General features: G+C 38.2%; 1 protein-coding gene across 1 annotated transcript in view; it reads left to right on the top strand.

Moving 5' to 3' along the window:
- The window catches only part of Adgrg4 (adhesion G protein-coupled receptor G4), a 103,884-nt gene that overhangs the window by 39,639 nt on the left and 40,905 nt on the right, over positions 1-23,340 (top strand). The window contains exons 5-10 of the mRNA XM_042697541.1: positions 1,240-1,304; positions 2,878-2,917; positions 4,584-4,636; positions 6,312-6,475; positions 8,690-8,822; positions 10,406-10,524. Coding sequence (XP_042553475.1) covers positions 1,240-1,304; positions 2,878-2,917; positions 4,584-4,636; positions 6,312-6,475; positions 8,690-8,822; positions 10,406-10,524 — 574 coding nt within the window. The remainder of the gene's footprint in view (positions 1-1,239; positions 1,305-2,877; positions 2,918-4,583; positions 4,637-6,311; positions 6,476-8,689; positions 8,823-10,405; positions 10,525-23,340) is intronic.

The following is a 23,340-nucleotide window of genomic DNA, read 5'->3' on the forward strand; positions in this document are numbered from 1 at the left end:
CACACGTTCAACAAGCACTCTACATACATCTCTAGCCCTTAAATTTGCACCGTTAAGCATATTTTCTTCTACCTCATACACTTTAATATTTCATTATATTTCATAATATTTCATTATGTATTTGTAACATAATGTTTTGTTTTGCTCTTGAATCCAAACATGCATGGGGGGGGGGCATTTAGATTATTTCTGTTTTTAAACAATACTGAAAACAATGTTCTTGCGGCATGTTATTTTGGAAGACCCAAGTGTTTCTATAGGATTAATTCTTAGAATTGAGGTTATTGACCGAAAATTCACAAAGTTATATCCAGCTGGGTGCCAGTGGCTCATGTCCGTAATCTTAGCTACTCAGGAAGCTGAGATCTGGGGATTGCAGTTTGAAGCCAGCCCAGGCAGAAAACTCCCCATGAGACTCTTATCTCCAATTAACCACTCAAAAGCCAGAAGTGGCTCTGTGGCTCAAGTGGTAGAGCACTAGCCTTGAGCACAAAGAATCTCAGGGATAGTACCCAGGCCTTGAGTTCAAGCCCCACAACTGACAAAAAATAATTATATCTAAACAGTCTTCCAGATGCGAACTTGCACCTTCAATTCAACAATGAATGATCATATTGATTTCTTTTCTCCCCACTGGCACTTACTTTAAAATGTATATGATATGACTGCAAGTGTCTAAACATGGGCGACGGTATCATACCAGTTTGCTTAGGCTGCCATCCACAGATACACACGACTGAGTGACTTGAAAAGAGAACAAAGCAGCAGACAGTTTCCAGAGTTCTGGGGGGAGGTATAAAACATCAAGATCAAGATACTGGCAATACTGGTTTCTGGTGGCATGTCTCTCCATAGAAGCTTTCAGATGGCTATCTTATTGTTGTGTCTTCAAATGCTCTGTTTGCATGAATCTCTTTTTTTTTCTATTACAAGAATATCAATTAGATTGGATCCAAGTTCTAATTTTAGTTAATTCACCTTAATTACTTCTAGAATGGCCTTATCTCCAAATACAAACAAATTGGGGGTTGGAGTTTCAACATTTGAATCAGAAAGAGCACAATTTAGTTCATAACAAGGTGCAAAATGTAAATTGACAGATTGAGTCAAGCAAATGGAAATGTTGATCTTGCTGAAATAATGAATGCTGTCACACTATTCCACATAGCTTTGCTGGGTTAAAGTAGAAGCAGGTATGTGAAAAGCAGTATTTTTTAACTTCTTTTTTTTCTTTTACAGTTGAACTCGATATTTCAAGACAGTGAATTTTCTCTTACTAATCTGGCTATTCAAATTAAAAGCAGGTATGTGAGTGATTTTTTGGGGGAGTGTTAAACGACAATTTGAGAGCATCCTGGATCTGTTCCTACCCAAAAGGGGTTACTCATGTCTTTGCCTAGGATTTAGAGACTGCTACATTTAAAGTTTTATCTTCTCTTCTGAGAATACATTCTTTTTTAGAATGAGGATAACATTAGTCTTACTAGAGAGAATAAAGCTACTGGAAGAACAAAACAGAAAAAAAAAAAGGTGAAGTTGCTGTGAAATAGGACTCATTTTATACCAAGCTACTCCTGAGGGTGACTTGTTGTAATCCAGGCCCATGTGGTGAGAACTCACTCACATGAGCAAGTATCAATCCATTTATGAGACCACTGTTCTCATGGCCCAACCACTTGTCACTAGACCCCACCTTCCAACACTCCCATATAGAAGACCATGCCCCAACATGAGACTGCCTAGCTTCTTATGCTAGGACATTGGTTTCTCTTACATGTTCAGATATAAATAGAATCAAGCAGATTTATATAAATTAATAGAAGTGAATCCATCATTGGTTATTGTCTGGGTGGCTTCCACCACAGAAATTTATTCCTCATTGTTCTGGAGGCTTGAAAGTCAGCATAGTCAAGTCCTTGTGAAAATTGCCTTGTTGTATCCACATGTGACAGAGAAGAGGGAGAGGAAGCTCTCCTGCCCCTAATGACTCGTACGTACTAATCCTGCTCATGAAAAGTATGCCCTCAAGCAGTAATTATCTCCCAATGACCATACCTTCTAATCTCCCCCTCATAGGCTTCCAAATATGAAGGAAGGACAAATATTCAATCCTTTAACAGTTATGAACAGATAATTTGAAATAGTTTGAAATAATAATTTGAAATAGTTTGGCAATACAACATTCTTTTAATAATTGTCTATTGTTGTTTCTTATTGCAAAAGTAATATTGTGGCCACTGTAAAATCTTACAGGTTTGTAGAAATCTATGATAGGAATGGTTAAAATCTCTAAAGACTTGCCTCTCCACACCCCTGAAAATCCTCTTGTAGACAGCTATTTAACATATTCTTTAGTTTTTTTCTTGTGTGATTGCTAGGGAGATAAGTTTCTACTACTAGACACACACACATGCATGCATATATGTATGTATATATAAACTGTCTAATAACTTTCTTTTTTCATAAAAATCTAGTTTATTCATTTTAATTGTTGCTTAAGATTCTTTTGTATGAAGCAAACAATTCAATTGTCTAGTGATGACTATTAGAGTAATTCTTTCATTTGTGTGTAAATACACATATGTATATGTGTGTGTGTGTGTATATATATGTATATATATATATATATTACTTGCTTCTACCACTATGGGATAGTTTCCTGGAAAGATGACTGAACCAGAAGCTAACAGTATTTCTGTATGCATATAATGACCAAACTCATTTCAAAGGTCCCTTTGGAGGCACAGGGATATTTGACTTCTGAGCTGGTGGTACTTTGCTGTTCTGTCTCAAAGTTGCCTTTATCCTAGTTTTGCTCATTGTGTGTGTTGTACTACATTTCATTTCTTTTGTAATTTTGTGATACTTTTGACACAGAGACACTTCTAAGGAAGAAATGGCCATGTACCGATATATTGTAAGTAATTTATAAAAATGAGTCTACTTGAGACCATCCTATCTATGATTAGATATCAGTAAACAGCTCTTCTGCCCAAGCAGAAGAGTATTATCAAGCAAGGTGCAGTGGTGACAATTGGGGGTCAAATTATATTATTTCCTTTGGAAATGACACAAGAACCGAACAAGAAAATCCTGTCCTGCTGTTCAGAACATGATATTTTCTTGAGGCACATTTTGTGGTCTATAGCAGTGTGGAATGACTTGAGGATTATATATAAGATAGTAGAAGTTTGTGATTGATTGTAGATATCTTTCAAAAAACCCTGTCTCTTTCAAGAGTGACACCATTGTTTACATTATATGTTATTCACATAATCTAAACCCATTATAATCTACCCTTTGCAGATTTGCTGTTAAAATGTTACAAAGCTATCTTGCATCATTTTTGTCCCAAATTTCTGTATTTCTTCCAGTGTCTTAAAGCTTTACAATGGTGTACTCCAAAATGATTAGAAAGCACTTTCTAATTTTTTCAAGGTATTTCAATGAGATAAATATTTTGACTATCCTAAATACAGTCAAGTCTACAGTGTAATTCCAAATCATTTGCCATCATTTAATATACTTTCTGTAAATAGTTGTCCGAATTTTAACATTTAACACATTATAGGTAATGATAGAACTAATATTCTTGTCAAACAATAGGTGCAAAAGCTTTATGGTAATAATCTGGTCAAGTTGCCTTGGTTGGAATCCTTGCTCCTACACTTCCCAACTGTGAGAACAGGGCAAGTAAAACAAGCTCTTTATGCCTCGGTTTCCATATCTGTACAATTAGGGCTGTTAAAAAGAGAGAATTATATAATTTGTGCTAAATGCTTAGAACAGGACTTGGTAAGTATTACACACTTCCTGGGATTGTTGTCAACACTATGTTAAAATCCAGATCTAGAAGATTTTACTCTTAGTTCTGTAACTCTTCCTCTGTGTGATAATGGGAAGATTATTTAGCTTGAGACTCAATTTACTCCTCTAGAAAATGGGTTGACCCTGTATTAGAAATGGACTATACAACTTGTGGGGAGAGGAATCTGGGTTAGGGAAAGCTGGAGAAAATGAGGGAGAAAGTAACATTGTTTGACAAGAATTGTATTTGTTTCCTTACTTATGTAACTGCAAACCCCTCTGTATATCACCTTTACAATCAAAACAAGAAAATGGGTTGACAATTACCTCACACTAAGCCTTGTATGACACACCATACAAACTTGGTGTGAGAACTAAGTGCATTAATATTGTTTTTGTGCTGGTCCTGGGGCTTGAACTCAGGGTGTGGTCACTGTCCCTGAGCTGTTTTTGCTTAAAGCTAGCCCTCTACCACTTGAGCCACAGTTCCACTTCTGGTTTTTTGGTGGTTGAGATTAATAGTCTCATGGGCTTTGCTACTTGGGCTAGCTTTGAACGGTGACCCTCAGATTTCAGCCTCCTTAGTAGTTAGAATTTCAGGAGTGAGCCACCAGCACCTCTTTACATTAACATTTTTAAGGGTAATTTGCAGATGGCATGGGTTATGTAATTGTAAATTACATTTAGGAATGTTGTTGTTTTAACAGAAATCTGCTTACTCAATTTTGACATTTGTTTAAAGATTTCAGTGACTATGTACTTTTCTTTTGCATCAGTTAGGACAGAGAGAAGGGCAAGAAATGGCTACAATTTCCCATGTACCATACAGGTAGGAGATGAATTTATTCGTAGCTGGTACATTTAGTTCTGATTTTCCTTCCATTTAATTCTGTATGTGTAATGCATTGGTCAGATGTGTCAGAAGGAGATCAAAGTACCTGTGGTTATTTTTCAGATACTGTAATTGGACTCTTGCCTTCGTAAAATAACTTGTTTTGGTTTGGTCATGACACAGTCTGGCAGCCAGCCTGCTCTCGTGTGAAGAAAAAAATGAATTTTAAAGTTATTACAATTTGGGGATGGGGAGATAAAGTGTTTGTTGTGTCCATTCAATGCTGCACAGGGAAAGCATCTTTAGTCCTGTTCAAACTCGTGGCCCAGATTCTCCTGGAGTCACTGGCTTTTGATTATCTGCTTGATATATATGATGAAGGATACATAGTCAAAGAAAGGGCACGAAGAGATAACTAGAATGGTCACAGTACCAGAACAGAGGGTTTCTTACAAGTGAAAGGAGACTTTTTGTGTGTGTGCCAGTCCTGAGGCTTGAAATCAGGGCGTGGGCGCAGTCCCAGAGCTCTTTCTCTCAAGGCTAGCACTACTATCGTTTTGAGCCACAGCTCCACTTCTGGTTTTCTGGTGATTAGTTGGAGATAAGAGTTTCAAAGACTTTTCTGCCTTGGCTGGCTTCTAACTGTGATCCTTAGATCTCAGCCTCCTGAGTAATTAGGATTAAAAGTGTGAGTCTCTAGTGCCTGGCTTAAAATGAGATTTAAAAAAAATATGACTGCTCTTCAAGCTGGAAATACAACAGCTTCAAGGAGAGTACTGCCAAATGGAATGGATAAGATGAGCAGGGATTTCATTGCATACAGGGTCAAGTATGTGGAGTTATTGTTTAGACAAACAGAAATTTTGAGGAAGGACAGGGATATCTAACTTTTAACAGTAAACAGGGAACTCAGCAAGTGTGTTCTGAAAGGCTATGTATATAAATGCAAATAAACAAAGACAGATAAATTTGTAAAACTGAAATGTTCAACCTAATGGGATATAGTTAAGGACGTCACTATAGAGGTCAAGGTCAAGGTCAACAACAGTCTTTTCTCACAACGCATCTTTCAAGTGGACAGAAGTTTGGGGTAAGTCTTTGTGATTAAGAGCAATGTCATCTCCCTAAACCTCAATTTTGCCATCTGTAGAATAGGAATCATAGTGCTCCTTCAAAGGGCTGTTGTGAGGGGAAAATGAATTTATCATATGTTAGCTCCACAGATGTTAGCTATCATTGTAGAATAAGCTGTCTTCAGAACAGACCTATATAGACTAATTGGGCACATGCCTATTTGCCTTATTGCAGTAAATAAATTGGAGATCAGAACAATAAGAGGTTTTCTCCAAAATAACTTAGGAATTCTCCATCTTTTCTCTTAATTCTTACAGACTCCTAGAGAAATCTCCTAGTTAGTCTATTTCAACCTAATACAAATATTGCTGACTATCATTTTGAAAATGAGTTTTGAGCTGTCCATTTTGAATATAAGAAAATTACTCAGATTTCAATATGCCGTCTTTCTTAACATTTGTCCCTTAATAGCTATAAAATGAGATTCTATGTACTACCAATTAAGAGAACTATGCAGAATTTCAACATTGCAGGCAGGGAAAGTTGCACTCCATTGATATAATGGTAGTATTTTCTTTTGTGTCTTGTTTTATTTTAGCTGTGCTTGTCAGGTTATTATAAAGGCCAACTCCTCTTTACCACCCATGGACTTGATCAGCAAAATCAGAAGAAAAATACATGGTAACTTCACGCATGGGAGCTTCACACAAGATCAACTGACGTTATTAGTAAAGTCTGATCATGTAATAGTGAAAAAGCTAGGTAATTATTTTGGTGGAGCCTTTCACTGTGAATTCATTTTTCTTATTACAGAAGTCATCATGCATATATTTTGAGGGATTCTAAGTTGTGGAGGAAGAAGAATCAACTTTCCACATCCTCAATATTCATTTGTCTCCAACGACGTGTGTGTGTGTGTGTGTGTGTGTGTGTGTGCGCGCGTGCGTGCGCGTGCGCGTGTGCGCATGTGCATGCCTGGTGTTTGAACTCTGGATCTGGGCTCTGTCCCTGAGCTTTTTTGCTCAAGGCTAGCACTCTACCACTTGAGCCAGAGCACCACTTCCAGCTTTTTGATGGTAAATAGGAGATAAGAGTCTCACAAACTTGCCTGCCTGGGTTGGCTTCAAAGTATGATCCTCAGACCACAGCCACAAGAATAGCTAGGATTACAAGTATGAGCCACTGATGCCCGACATGATTTTTCTAATTCTAAAAGCTTATAAAAGAGTCGAGAGAATGAGGGAAGGAGTGACATTACTTGAGTATATAAATCTAACCAATCTGTACATCATCTCTATAATAACGATAAAATAAATACAAACAAATTAAAAAAATTTAAAAGAAAGAAAGGGCAATGTGATCATTGCTTGCTTGTGGATATTACCATAGAAAAGCCCATCCACAAAGCTGAAGGATTCTCTCCTGCATAAATTCTCATACACTAGGAAGTTTCACTACTGCACTTGACAATATGCCCTATTAGATACTTGCTAATGTATTGATTCATTCCACCATTCTATTCATCTTGGCAAGTGATCTAGGAACTCTCCCTGATTTCTCTCCTGGGCATTCTCTTTTCCAGTTAAGGAAATTTTAGTGTTGCCTAGAAAGGCTACCAGGCCCTTCACACTTTTTCTCTTTGCTGCCAGCTTTATTCCTTTTGCTTTGTAGTCTGCTGGAAAAACTTTGACTAACTTTGACTAACCCCACACCCCCATACACATAGGTACTAGAAGCCATCATTCTTGGCAGCAAGCTAATTAAGTAGCAGAGGGCAGGCTGTGGTTTGGCAAGGAATAAATGGGATAACGGCAAAGAATTGTAAAGATTACATACAGCCACCCACCTTGCAAATGACACTAGCAAATATGCCTTGAAAATGATCAGGAAGCATCTTTCTTCCTCAATCCCAGAGGAGGCTGAGGTGACTATACATGCCTGGTTGAGTCACTTCTTGAGCCAGCTTGTCAACACCTAAGGGAAAGATTTCCAGAGTCAAAATCATGTCCCTAGTAGTGCTTAATTAAACTGGGAAACTTATTCCCTGGAACTAGCCTAGACCACATCTCCCTTAGTGGGACAATGCATGTGAACAGCTTTCTGCCTAGCAGTCTCCCACGAAGGAGTTAGTTCTACCCCCTCAACAACAGCATTAGAGATAGCTTCCTTGCCTACAGATCTACCGAGTTTACTTAATCCACCAAGTTTACAGTCCATTAAGAAGGAAGTGTCAAAGCCGGTGCCAGTGGCTCACGCCTATAATCCTAGCTACTCAGGAGGCTGAGATCTGAGGATCATGGTTCAAAGCCAGCCCAGAAAGAAAAGTCGTAAGACTCTTATCTCCAATAAAACTATTAGAAAACCAGAAGTGGTGCTGTGGCTCAAGCGGTATAGTGCTCACCTTGAGCTGAAAGAACGCAGGGACAGCGCCCAAACCCAGAGTTCAAGCCCCATGACTGACCAAAAGAAAAAAAGAAAGAAAAGAAACTAAAAAAGAGGTGCCTCTCTAACCTACAGCCAGTCTGCTTTTGTTTGTGCATCAAACTGGCAATGGTAGGTACTTTATAAGAAAGGCAATTGTCAATGTTTTATCTAATGCCTCTTTGTGTGGTTTGATTTTTCACAAAGTGTGTGTGTTGTGTGTGTGTGTGTGTGTGTGTGTGTGTGTGTGTGTGTGTGTGTGTGTGCACTGTGTTTTAAAACAACCATAAACTGAAAGCCTTTCCTGTCAATTGGTGGTTTTAATGAAAAGGTCTAAACTGGTGGTGGTTAAACTGGAGAGCTTATTTAAACAAAAAAGACTCCATTTTAAGCTATTTGCAATGATGCCTAGTTTAAATATCTTGATTGAAACAATTTCCTCTTTTTATTTGCTGCTGCTTATGCACAAGGTAATAATGTGGCTTATACTGAATGTTTATGATGTTTGTAAGTGCCTTTCCCCACCCCCCAAATGTGCCTATATTTCCTCTGCAGAGCCAGGAAAGTGTGAAGCAGATGATACACCATCTATATACAAAGGGACTTATCAATGGCTGCTAACTGACCCTACTGAGACAGCCCAGACTAGATGCATAAAAAACAAGAACGAAAATGCTACAAGAATCTGGTATGTACCCATCAGGTTCTCATGGCTGTTTTACATCCACCAAGATCTGCTTAGTGGAGAACATGTTTCTATGTCATTTGAGTGTGCTGCCTCCCCTACCTCTCTTCTGTTGGATTTTCACTCTTTGCACTTAAACATACACTTGCATTATAATAAGAAAAAAACTTCAAGAAGACAAAAGAGGAAGTCACTTATTATTCAGCCACCTGAATAGCTCTTTTGAAGCTGGCATGTCCTTCTATGTTTTCCCTCTCTGTCAATCTACCTTTGCCTACACACCTATATAAGTTTTCTGTAGTGGTAATCATCGGTATCAAATCAATAATGCAATTTAACTTTTCACTCAATAGTTCATCAAATATTCTGCATGGTTTACATTCACTTTTTAAAAAAAAAAAAGATCAGTTCAAACAAATGGCCTCAGATGCGGTCATGGATGGGCCATAATAATTTACTAAATTACCCTTCTATTGTTGAATTTATCATTTTCCATTTTTAAAAAATCAGCCCTCTTCTCTGACTCTCTGCTATTAATGGTTTAGGCCATTAATGTAAGTAGGCAAGACTACAAGGCAGCAACAGAGGTTTAAATGCCCTCTTAAGCCACATCTCTGACTGTACCCTACCTTTTCCTGCCTATATCTAATCAGTCAGCATGGTAGGCACCTCTGGCAGCCACAGTTTGAGCCCATATCTAGGCTCTCCTCTTCAACCCTGTGCCTGATATGTAAGCCTTTAGTAGCTTTTGTCTGTTATTAGGGCAGTCTCCATGCCTTGCAACCATCTAATACTCCCTACCTCTCTTCCCCACTGCTGTCAGCATGATTTTCTGAAAGTCTGATTGCCTTCGTGTCACACTCTTGTGGAAGAAGGAAATCCCCACCACTAAATGCAGTGTTCAAGACTTCAGACTCCCATTCCTGTTGGCTTATCTTCTACGTTCCTATTCTTTACCGTGTCCTGCAGCCCTACTGGCAATTTGTTATTGTGGATTCAATGGGCATTTCCTTGTCTCTGCTTAGAGGTTCAAATGGGTGCTACACATTTCTGCTCCATCTCTCCTCTCAGTGTGAAGCTCCTCTTAGTTCAAGCATGGAAAGAAAGTTCTCCTTTCTTGGAGGTTGATTGATTTACTTTTGTTAACACAGCTTCTCTATCATTTTGCCTGGTTTTAGAGAGTTTACATTCAGTCTGCAACCACTGAATTGCAAGCTGTAGAGGTAGGCTCACAGTCCCACCCTATCTGCCTGTGTTACCTCTTATCACTCCTGTGGTGTATCAGGTGCTCAAAGAGTGCACTGGGTGCCTTGAAATGAGTTGCATTGGGTGAGGCACAGGGGGAGGACCCATGATGAGGCCAATATGATGCAATGCTTTCAACACCAGAGACTTGAACAAAATGAAGATGTGGAGATAGATTTGAGAAATTAGGTGCATTTCTAAATAGAGGTTTCCTATTCCCTGCTCCATTTCCAGCTACTGGGCTTCCACTTGGCCAAGAGGCTAAGGGTGGGTGAGAGGGATAAATCCTTCATTGAGAAAGCTAAGTAATGCATCTTATTCCTCCCTTTCGTCCTTTTCAGTTCAATCAGCATCCAAACAGGCAAGTCCCTGTGGGAAAAACCAAGGTTTAAGCAATGCAAGTTGCTTCAAGGACTTCCTGATAAGATTGTGGATCTTGCTAATGTGACCATAAGTGATGGTAAGGTGTCTTTCACACGTTGAAGAAATCATTGAACCTCAAGTTGTTTGTCATATTTCCTGAGACCAGCAAGAGTACACACAAAGCTTACATCATTAACATCTTCCTTAAACAAATCCCAGTCCTGATAGATAGTGGTTGTGGAGTGGGGTGCAGGAGAAGTTGGGGCTATTGTTTTTGTTTGGCTTTATGATTTCTTTTTAAATTTTATTTTCTTGTAAAGATGTTGTACAGAGGGGTTACAGTTACATGAGTAAGGGAATGAGTACATTGCAGGTCAAGCATTGTCACCCCCTCCTTTGTTTTTCTACTATCCCTTCCCTCCTCCACCTTCCCCACTCCTCCTTCCACCCCGAAGTTGTAAATTTCATTTCCAACATAGTATCTTGTGAGTATCATTGTTGCAATGGGTCATTTCTATTCTATGACTCATTATTATTTTCCATTTTATTTATTTACTATTTATTTTGCAGTATGGTGTCTTGAACCCAGGGCCTCGTGTTCATTTGGCTTGCTTGTTCTGCTGATGCTGTACACTTGAGCTTTTTGGTTTAGTCATGTTTTCAGATAGGTTCTCACAGTTCATGACGAGGCTGGTCTTGGATTTCAATTTCCCCACCTATGCTTCTTGTTTAATTAGGATTGCAGGCATGCCCTACACAGCTTGTTTGTTGAGATGGGGAGGGATTACCACCAACTTTTTGCTTCAAGTTTTTGAACTTTAATCTTGTCTTTACCTCTCCAGTAGCTGAAGTTTTAAGAGTGAAATGCTGCACTCAGCCTCAAAAACACATTGTTATTGGTATATAAAATGGTTCAGAGCTGGCATTCTCGAAGCAGCTTGTGTAGAAGGTTGCATTTCTATTAAAAATGTATTTGTAGGCCAGGTACTGGTGACACATGCCTACAATATCAGCTACTCAGGAGGCTGAAACTTGAGGATCTTGTTTCAAAGCCAGCCTGAGCAGAAAAGTCCAAGAGACTGTTATCTCCAATTATACATCAAGAAGCTAAAAGTAGTAGAGTGAAAAAAGATAAGCAAAAACTGAAAAAGAGAAACAAAAGTGTTAGATCTTATGTTCAAGACCCAGTACAAGCATCCACATAGACACACAGCTGCTTTTATAGAAATGAATTCGTTTTCGGTTTTGGTCTATGCCATTTTGTGACTGTATTCCATATTGTTAAATAAAAGAGATTCAAAATAAGGTGCATGTCTTTAAAATACATGGAAGCTGAGTGCTGGTGGCTCATGCCTGAAATCTTGGCTACTTAGGAAGCTGAAATCTGAGGACACAGGTTCAAAGCCAGCCCAGGCAGGAAAGTCTTTGAGATTCTCATCTTCAATCAACCACCAAAAAAGCTGAAAGTGGTAGAGCACTAGCCTTGAGCACAAAAGCTCAGAGACAACACCCAAGCCTGGTGTTCAAGCCCTAGGACCAACACACACACACACACACACACACACACACACACACACACACACAAATCAAACACAATAAAAAAGAAATACCTCTGTAATGGATGACACACATAGGTTGAAATGTTGTACAAACACAGTACACCTGAAGTATATGTTGTACAAACACAGTATACCCGAGAACGGAATTGCTAGGTCAGTCACACTTTTGATGGCATCAGCATACTCCTGCTTGCAAGGTAGGAAACTGTCTGATTCCAAATACCATAAGCAACATAGTGTTATCCAACTTTTGGACCTTTACTGATTTGATTCCCCAAAATTGTTATCTCAATATAGTTCACAAAATCTTTAATGGATCTAGTCACAGATCACTCACGTAATATGTATAGTTCCATGGTATTTTTTCAAGGAGTTTAGCTCATTCATTATGCTGTATAATTATCATCAATAATTTCAAGATATTTTCATTACCCTGAAAAGTAACTCTGTACCCCAGTAACAACATTTCCATTTCTCTCCCTTTGGTTTCTCTTTCTATCTGTATGAATTTTACTTATTCTGGTCTTCTTACAATGACTTTGGGGGTTGTTCATGTTGTAGGTCACAACGTTTGTAATGATTAAATAATACTCTATTATATAGATATAATATTCACTCATGGATTTTATGGATTTGGTTGTTTTCATCAAGATTATTACTAACAGTCTAGTATGAACACTGGTGGACAAATTTTTTTTGAAAAAGTATTTTTTATTGTGAAAATACTGTACAGAGGGGTTACAATTACACGAACAAGGTAATGAGCACATTTCTAATCAAGCATTATTGCCTCCTCCTTTGTTTCTCCTTCCCATCTACCTCCCCCGTACCCCTCATAACCCCACCTCACCCCCTCCCCCACCAAAGTTGTAAAGTTTGTTTTTCGACATAATGTCTTGTACATCTCATTGTTGCAGTGAGTCCACCTGTATCCTTATTTAAACAATTTGTTTTTTCCCTTCCCCTCCACAATTTATACCAATATCAAATACAGTGAAAACAGAGGTTATACCGTGGGGGAAGGACATACAAAGCAACAAAGAAATAATCTTACAAATATGTTAGAAACAATCGCAAGAAAGAAAAAGCATTTGAGTCCTTATCTTGGGGTTCATTTCACCTAATATCAACTTATCTGACCTTTTCTGCTTGTCTCAGACATATACTAGTTATTGCAAATAAGGGAAACCATGGGACCTATGTTTCCTTGGGCTTGGCTTACTTCACTTAATATAATTTTTTCCAAGTCTTTCCATTTCCTAACAAATGGGGTAATGTCATTCTTTCTGATAAAGACATAGAATTCCATTGTGTATATATATCACATTTTCTTTTTTTATTGTGAAAATACTGTACAGAAGGGTTACAATTACATGGGCAAGATAATGAGTATATTTCTTATCAAGCATTGTAGCCTCCTCCTTTGTTTCCCCTTCCCATCCCTTTCCATCCCCCCCTCCCCGCTCCCCTACCCAATCCTCCCCCCCCCAAAGTTGTAAAGTTCATTTTTGACATAACGACTTGTACATCTCATTGTTGCAATGGGTCCATCTGTATCCCTATTTAAATGATTTGTTTTTTCCCTTCCTCTACACAAATTATACCAACTTCAAATACAGTGAAAACAGAGGTTATACCATGGGGGAGAGACATACAAAGCAACAAAGAAATAATCTTATAAATGTGTTAGAAACAATCGCATGAAAGAAAAAAAAACATTTGAATACATACCTTAGAGTTCATTTCCCTAACATCAACTTATTTGACCTTTTCTGCTTAACTCAGACATATATACTAGTTATTGCAAATAAGGGAAACCATAGGACCTATGTTTCTTTGGGCTTGGCTTACTTCACTTAATATAATTTTTTCCAAGTCTTTCCATTTCCTAACAAATGAGGCAATGCCATTCTTTCTGATGGAGGCATAGAATTCCATTGTGTATATATACTGTATTTTCTTGATCCATTCATCTACTGAGGGGCATCTGGGTTGGTTCCATATCTTAGCTATGGCAAATAATGCTGCAATCAGCATAGTTGTACTGGTAGCATTAGTATGGTCTTGTTTGTGATCATTTGGGTAAATGCCCAAAAGTGGGATTGCTGGGTCGTAGGGGAGCTCTATGTGGAGTCTTTTGAGGAACCTCCATACTAGTTTCCAAAGTGGTTTAACAAGTTTACACTCCCACCAACAATGCAGTAAGGTTCCCTTCTGTCCACATCCCCTCCAGCATCTGTTGTTATTAGAGTCCTTGATTATAACCATTCTAACTGGGATGAGATGGTATCTCAATGTTGTTTTGATTTGCATTTCTTTTTTTTAATTGTGAAAATACCATACAAAGGGGATACAATTACATGGGCAAGATAGTGAGTATATTTATCAAGCAGTTTCCTCCACCTTTGTTTCCTCATACCATGCCTTCCCCTCTCCACCCCCCTACTGCCCCTACCCCTAACCCCCCATTCTCCACCCCACCAAAGTTGAAAAGTTCATTTTTCAACATAATGTCTTGTACATCTCATTGTTGTAATGGGTCCACCTGTAACCCTATTTAAACAGTTTGTTTTTTGCCTTCCCCTCCACAAATTATATCAGCATCAAATACAGGGAAAGCAGGGCTTATACCCTGGGGGGAGGTACATACAAAGCAACCAAGAAATCATTTTATAAATATGTTGGAAACAATCGCATGAAAGAAAAAAAAATTTGAATACTTATCTTGGGGTTCATTTCGCCTAACGTCAACTTGTCTGACAGTTTCTGTTTGTCTCAGACATATACTAGTTATTGCAAATAAGGGAAACCATGAGACCTATAGTTCTTTGGGGCTGGGTTACTTCACTTAATATAATTTTTTCCAAGTCTTTCCATTTCCTAACAAATGAGGCAATGTCATTCTTTCTGATGGAGGCATAGAATTCCATTGTGTATATATATCACATTTTCTTGATCCATTCATCTACTGACTTGCATCTGGGTTGGTTCCATATCTTAGCTATGGTAAATAATGCTGCAATCAACATAGTTGTACTGGTAGCTTTAGTATGGTCTTGTTTGTGATCATTCGGGTAAATGCCCAAAAGTGGGATTGCTGGGTCAAGGGGAGCTCTATGTGGAGTCATTTTAGGAACCTCCATACTAGTTTCCAAAGTGGTTGAACAAGTTTACACTCCCACCAACAATGCAGTAGGATTCCCTTCTGTCCACATCCCCTCCAGCATCTGTTGTTGTTAGAGTTCTTGATTTTTGCCATTCTAACTGGGGTGAGGTGGTATCTCAATGTTGTTTTGATTTGCATTTCTTTTATGACTAGGGAAGTTGAGCATTTCTTCATGTGTCTATTGGCCATCCTTCTTTCTGCTTCAGAGAAGTTTCTCTGTAAGTTCTTTAGCCCACTTATTTATTGGGCAGTTGTTTCTTTGAGGATTTGTTGGATAATTTTTGTGGCCGTATGTTTTTCTCTCTTGGAGGAGCTACACAAGAATTTTCCACAGCAACTACGCCATTTTTTTTTATCCCTGCTGATACTGCAGTTCCCAGTTTCCTCCCATTTTTATGAAGGTTTGTTTGGTCCATTTTTTAGACTAGCATTGATGGTAATGTCCACTCTCTAGCCATATACCTTCATTTGTGAGTTGTTTCTTAATTCTTTTTGTCTTGCTAATTCTAGCTAAAAGGTTTGAATTTTTAATTCTTCATAGAATTTCGATTAACAATGGAGTTGAACTGAAAGTACAGAATTACCCTGTGGGTCACTGTGATACAAATACAGCAGAGTGATTACAGCAGCAGAGTGATAGCATTTATTACCATTGATGTCCTGCACTGACACATCACTGTCACCAAGCTTCATTTGCACAAGTTTGTATTGACATGTGTACACAAGCAGAGGACCACAGAGTCATCTCACTGCTCTCACTTATTCACCCCTCCCGCCTTGCTAATCATTGGCAAACAATGGCTATTTTAATGGTCTTCAATGGTTTTGCCTTTTCCCAAAGTCATACTCTATGCAGCCTTTTTATATTTACTTCCTACCCCTAGTAAAATACATTTAAGTATCCCATATGACTTATCATGATTTATTCAATCATTTCTTCTTAGCACTATTACTCCATTACCTAGACATACCACAGTTTGTCCATTCACCTGCTGAAGGACATGTTGGTGATTTATAAGTTTTGGCAAGTATGAATGAGCTAGCTATAAATACAATGCAGGGGTTTTTTTTTTAACATGGATATGTTTTTGACATATTTCTAAACGTCAACAAGTGTGTGACTCCTGACTTGTTTGGAAAGCATTTTGTAAGAAATTGCCACACCTTCCAAAGTGTCTGTGTCATGTTACATTCCCATGAGCAGTGAGTGAGAGCGCCTCTTGTTCCATTAACACTTAGGGTTTTCAGGGCTTTGCATTTTAGCCATTTCAATGGGTGCGTGTTCATTTTTTCATTTTAAAAAACTGTTTAACCCTTTTCACAATTAACAAATAAAAGTTGTGTACTTTTATGGTATACAACATGTGTTTATGGTTGTTTTAATTTGCAGTTCCCCAGTGCCATATATTGTGTTGAATGTCTTTTCATATTCATACTTATCATCTATGGATCTTGTTTTTGGTGGTGGTGGTGGTACTTGGATTTAAAATCAGGGCCTTGCACTTACTCAGCCAGTGCTCTACTACACAGGTTATGTTCCCGGCATTTTTTGTTGTTATTTTAATGAATAAGGTTTCACTTTGTGCCTATGCTGACCTGGACAGTGATTTCCTATTTATGCTTCCCACAAAGCTGGGATAAGAGGCATATATATGCCAACACACAGCTTTTCAATAGTTGAGATGTCTTGTGAGGCCTGGGCTGGCCTCAAATCAGGATCCTTTGGATTTCTGCCTCCTGAATAGAGAGGATGATAGCCATGAGCCATCATGTTTGGCATCATCTGTATATCTCTTTCAGGGAAAAGGAAGCTATAAATGAATATTTATTTATAGGTTGAAATGCTAACCCCAGGGTAACAGCATTTGGAGTTGGGGCATTTGAGAACTGATTTCTTCATGAAGTAAAACCCTCATGAATTAGATTTATGCCTTCATAAAAGAGGCCTGCGGGAACTTGTTAGCCCCTTCCACCATGTGAGGTTGTAGTAAAAAGATGCGTGTGGGCTGGGAAGGTGGCTCAGTGGTAGAGTGCTTGCCTTGCAAGCATGAGACCCTGGGTTCGATTGGCGCTGTGGCTCAAGTGGTAGAGCGCTAGCCTTGAACTGAAAAGCTGAGGGACAGTGCCCAGGCCCAGAGTTCAAGCCCTACGACCGACAAAATAAAACAAACAGAAAAAAAAAACCATGAGTGTGTGGGAACTAGGAAGTGGGACAGCAAATGTGTATTCACGGGAGAATTTTAATTTCTACACAACTTTCCCGGTATAGCTGCACCGAATACATTGAGTCTCTGCCTTAATGAACTGTCAGGAATTGAGGTGCCAGGGCTAAGGACTCGACCTGCTGACAGTGAACTTTTCAGACTTGCCTTCCTTGCAGAAGCTACAAATTTGAGATCCTTGCGGGAGGATTTGTAGAAGAATTTTTTTAAAAAAGCGATCACAAGCTCTGAAGGTTTCTACGTGGGCAATCATGAGTCAGGGCAGGAGGGAGTGGTGCCTTTTGCAGAGAGCGGAGGGAACGATAGACAAGGCTGCATTTCATGCTGACCTCCCTCCCTCTGAGTGACACATTTTCTTTAGACATGCTAATAGAATTTTCTCTTGTGGGAGAAAAGTTAAGAAACAGCCATAACAATAACTAAAGCACTGTATCGTGTTGAGATTTTTTTTTCTAAAAAAATTGACTGTGAAAAGTTACCATAGAGTGAGAGAACAGTTGGATGGTGATTATAATGTATATAACTGAAAAGTGAACTATCAAATATTAGCTCTGGAGGAATCCTTCTCTTCTTCCAAGGTAGCATAATGAGCAATGAGTGCAATGCCAAAAAAAAATATGTATTATGTTCAGTTATTTTTTTGATTTTTCAATCTTTCCAATGAACATTCAATCTCTTAGTTGGAGAACAACATTTCATTTCTCTCACTTTAGTGCTCATTTTTCTTACCACTTTTGCATGGGACAGTTAGAAAATGTGGCCTTGTGTTCAAAGTTCTTTGAGGGCCGGGCACAGGTGGCTCACGCCTGTAATCCTAGCTACTCAGGAGGCTGAGATCTGAGGATCGCGGTTCAAAGCCAGCCCAGGCAGGAAAGTCTGCAATGCTCTTATCTCCAATAAACCACTAGAAAAGCTGAAGTGGCATTGTGGCTCAAGCAGTAGAGTGCTCGCCTTGAGCTGAAGAGTGCACCCAAGCCCAGAGTTCAAGCCCCACAACCGACCAAAAAAAAACAAAAGTTCTTTGAGTTCTTTTCTGTGCTCAGATTTTGTCATTCATGAGATACGACTGTAGTATGCTACAGGCTCTAATGAAGTTGGCTTGGACTTGTCTCAGAATTATCTCCCATCTGTGTCTATGTCACCATCGTGGCAAACAGAATAAAGAGGTACTGAGAAAATAACATAGGAATTGGGAGTGAAGCTCAACGGTAGCTGCTTGATTAGCAGGTGAGAATCTGGGTTCCATTTCCAGTAGAGACAGATGAGAGAGAAGGACTGCAAAACACTGCCATTCCAAATCTCAACAATATGGAGAAAAGAAATAAAGGCTTGAATGTGCAGAGATGGGAATATGGGACATTTACTAACAAGGTCACATGAAAGAACTCAAGCTCTGGAGACAGAGAGGGTCAGCATGCCTTCACAATTTCTTAATCTGTATAAAGGAGCTGTTAAGAGAACGTGTCACATAATGTTATTAAATAAATGATTAAATGAGAACATGTATGGAGAATGTCTTGCTCTCTAAAATCTCAAGAAGTAGTTTATTCTTTCTTCATCAACCAGAGTTGGCTGGTGACGGCTTGGTGTAGTAGAATCTGGCAATCATTATTAATAAACTATTAATAACTAATGAAGCTATTAATAAGACTAACTTTGCAGAAGTTTAGATGTTTCTGTCTACTTATTGTCTATGTTCATTTGGGATACTTGCTCTCAGAACCCAGATACCTCACTGGAAGTAACCTTGTGATGTGTTGGAAAATACTTACACCCAGTTCAATGTAAGAAAAGCATTTATTTGTAGCATTTGCCAATTTACATGATGTTATAGTCCTTCCACACCTAAATCCAAACTAAGACATGTAGTCACTAAGAGACAATGGATATAATCACAAGAACATTTATTAATAAGATTTGGTAAAATAAATAGGAAGTAATGCATTATGAAATCATCATTTTAATGTAACTAATTTATTTGTAAGTTAATGAAACACTAAGGTTTAAACTCAGGACATTATCACTTGCTAGGCAAAAAAAAAATCTAACATTGCCTCATTTGTTAGGAAATGGAAAAACTTGGGAAAAAATATACTAAGTGAAGTAAGCTAGGCCCAAAGTAACATAAGTCCCATGGTTTCCCTTATTTTCAATAACTAGTACATGTCTAGGACATACAGAAAAGGTCAAAAGCTATGTACATATGACCATATAAGATGATGTTAAGCGAAATGAACCCCAAGACAGGAACACAAGTGGTTTTTTCTCTTGCTTGCTATTGTTTTTAATGTACTTATAATGCACTATGTGATTCTTTTGTTTCTTTTGTATGTTTTTCCCTCACAGTTCTAACAACTGTTTTCACTGTATCTGATTCCTGTGTTCTGCACCTTGTATATATATATTTATAATTTGGGGAGGGGGAAGGATATAAAAAATGCTGAAATAAGGATACAGGTTGACCCATTGTAACAGTGAGATGTACAAGACACTATGTTGAAAACGAACTTTACAACTTGAGGAGGGGAAGGAGGAGTTGGGGAAGTGAGGAGGGAAGGGATGGTAAGGAAAAAAACAAAGGAGGAGGTAACAATGCTCGATATGAAATGTACTCATTACCTTACTCATATAACTGTAACCCTTTTGTACAGTATTTTTACAATAAAAATAGATATGGAAAAAACCTACCCATGCGCCACACATCCAGCACTACTTTTTGCTGATGGAGTTTAATTTCCTGACCTGGTGCTCACTTAAACTGTCATCCACCTCCTTTAGGCTTCTTGTAGTTACCAGGATCACAAGTGCATGGACAATGTCTAGCTTCCCTCCTTTGACAAAAGTCTCTTGGATTTTTCTTCCTGGTCTGGCCTGGAACCTCAATCCTCCCAATGTCAGCATGCAGTGGAGCTTTAGGAAGTCAGGCACACACAACACCCAGCTGTTAGTTGAGATGGAGTGTTGGGGACTTTTCTTCCTAGACTGACCTCAAACCATGATCTCTGATTTTCATCCTGCCAAGTAGCTAGGATTACAGGTGTGAGTCGCCAGTGCCTGGCTTACTTTAATTTTTAATGGTGGTTGTGTTTAATAAGCAGCTCAAAAATGGCCCTTAAATTTTTAATTGATTCTCATAAACTAGTAAAAGCTGACTCAAGTATATTACATCTTGGATCCACCCCACTTCTGAACTTAGATCACTTAGAGGCCATTTATGTAGTCAGTTCGGTCCACAGCTTCAGTTGACTAGCTCATAGTCAGCACCAACTGCCAGCCATGTAAGTTTTCCACTTTAAACTTCCAACGCAGGCTCTCCTTCACCTATGTTCCGTTCCAGCTTCTATCTGACTGCAACTGCCTGGGAAATCCCTCTCAAGTGAGAATTGCTTAGTTGAGCTACTCAACACACAAAACTACAAGAGATAATGATGAACTGGGGTAATTTATTATGCATCCATAGATAACTACAACATGGACTCACCGAATTTGCTCAAGAAAGACCAGATGTTATCGTTGTTTTGATTGTTGCAATTATTTGCAGACCATTTGTAACAATATTTCAAGCAATGGGGAACCATTTATTCTGCAATTAATGGGTTGATTTTGTTTAGGGACATCAAATTGTTACACAATGAGTATAATTTATCCTGAATTTCCCTGAAAAACTTTATAACTCCAGATGAAAATTCTGTAATTACTTTCCACAGTATAGTTAGCCTCCCATTGGCCTGTTGTTTACTTTCATTCTGCCACAGCAGGGACTGTGTGAAGTGAAGTCTCACCACGGAAGGCCAAAGAATCATGACGAGGCAGCCCCGGAGATTCCATTTTCAACAAAGCTTGAGCAATTTAATAAGAGCACTAGACAATCTGTGAATGAACACACTCTTATCTTACTTGTTATTTTTCTCTTAGGTTTCTTAAAGTTTTTTTTTTTTATTAGTTGTGCACAGGAGGGGGATCGTTGTGACATTTCCATACATGCATCCAATGTACCCGGATGAAACTCATCCTCTCCATCTCTCTTTCCGCTTCTTAAAACAATTTCAACAATGTATATAAAGTACTTCCATCATAATCACCCTCACTTACCCTCTCTGTTGGCCCTCCCCTTCCCATTGAAAAGCTGGCTTACTTTTCTGTCATTCATTTTGTGTTATTTATTTATTTTATTATCTGTAAGTAGTTGTATAAAGGGGTCAGCATTTAACAATTCAGTTTATGAACACACTATATCTTGATCAATGTCACTCTTTAGTCTCCCATCCCTTCCCTACTCATCCTTTCCTTCATTCTTCTTAATTTTGCAGGATATATATTGAATTCTTGTTATTGTGTAGAATTTTTATGTCTTTTGGGTTGGGTGTGGTGCCAGCAATTTTGACAATTGGAAAGCTGGGGTAGGAAGATCTAAAATTAATTAATGAATTAACTTTTGTGCCTGTCATTTAAAAATGTACATTAATTGTATCAAAGGGTTTCAACATGGTAATTCACCTGTTAATTTTGTCAGATTATCCTCACCCTCATCTATTGCTCTTTTATTCCTTACTCTTAGTGCTTTCTCACGTTCTTTAACTGGCCAGGAGATAGTTATTAATAGGTATAAAATATTAATTTATTATAATGAAGGTAGTCCATCTCTTTCCATTTTGTTCCCAAAGACTTGGGATCTTGGCCTACTCAGTTTCTATGTAAGCCATTGTTGGGGTAAGGGGAATAGAGACCACTTCTCTTAAGATTACTTAATTTCTGATAAAGAGGATAGTTGCTCATAGGGAAAAAAGAATTAAAAAGGGAAGAAAGACAGTCTAGCCTGTGTAGGTTGCATTATGAGGAGCTGGAGTCAGGGGACATTGAAAGAGGGAAAGTAAGAGAGAGAGAGGGAGGAAAGAAAGGAAGGAGGTAGAACCAGAGCTTCATAATTTTAATTTAATTAGGATTTTAGTTAGGACAAATTAACATTCTTTATTCTATCTTAGTTTATTTTGCTTTGGCAGTACTAAGGTTAGAACACGGCCTTGAACTTGATAGCTAGGTACTCTATCGCTTGTGCCGTACCCTTTGGGTTGTAGTTATTTTTCTAGTAGGGTCTGGTGGTTTTTGTTTAAGAGTTCCTGAAGTACAATCCTCCTACTTATGCTTCTTACATATTTGAGTTGACAGGTGCATACCACTATGTACAATTTATTTGTTGACATGGAAGTCTTACAAAATATTTACTTTGCTTGTGCTGACCTGGTACTGTGATCCTCCTAAACTCTGCCTCTAAAGTTGTTGGGATTTCAGGCATGATCTAGATTTGAAAGTCCTGTATTTTAAAGATATGTACTAAAGTATTAATGGAATAAGTGATATGACATCTGGGATTTTCCTTAAAATAACCTGGGGTTGGGGGAAAATACAAGATAAAGTAAATCAAATCAGATTAGCCTTTCAATGATACTTGTTGAAGTTAGGTGATTCATAAGGTACATGGAGATTCATTATACTATTCTTTCAACTTTTGTATGTGCTTAAAAATTTCCATAATAAAAAGTGAAGAAAAAAAGTGGGCGAGTTAATACCTATTGTTCTTCCTCTCTAGAAAAATCTCAATTAATTGCTTTTTATTATGTGGTCCACATTTGCTTCTTTTCTGTAAGATGATGGTTCTTGACAGGAAATTACAACCACCACCTTTGATTATGAAAACTTAGACATAATGTTTGCTGATATTTGAGTATAGAGGCATCTACTTAATTCAATCCAATACTTGAAAGTCTTAACTTAATTAGAATAAAATTTCAAGATAATTCTTCAGTGACAAAAAGAGTTCCCTGGTGCATTTAAAAAAAAAGATTTGATGAATAAAAGCATGACTTACATGGTATTTTCTGGGACTAAATCTTTGTAGAAATTGAAGTCCTAATTTTTCTGTGTGTAAATTTGGTATGTATCACCATTGTATTGGTTTTCCTTCTTTG

Source organism: Dipodomys spectabilis, unplaced genomic scaffold (genome assembly GCF_019054845.1).
Source record: "Dipodomys spectabilis isolate Male_0828 unplaced genomic scaffold, ASM1905484v1 ptg000221l, whole genome shotgun sequence".
Lineage (NCBI taxonomy): Eukaryota > Metazoa > Chordata > Mammalia > Rodentia > Heteromyidae > Dipodomys > Dipodomys spectabilis.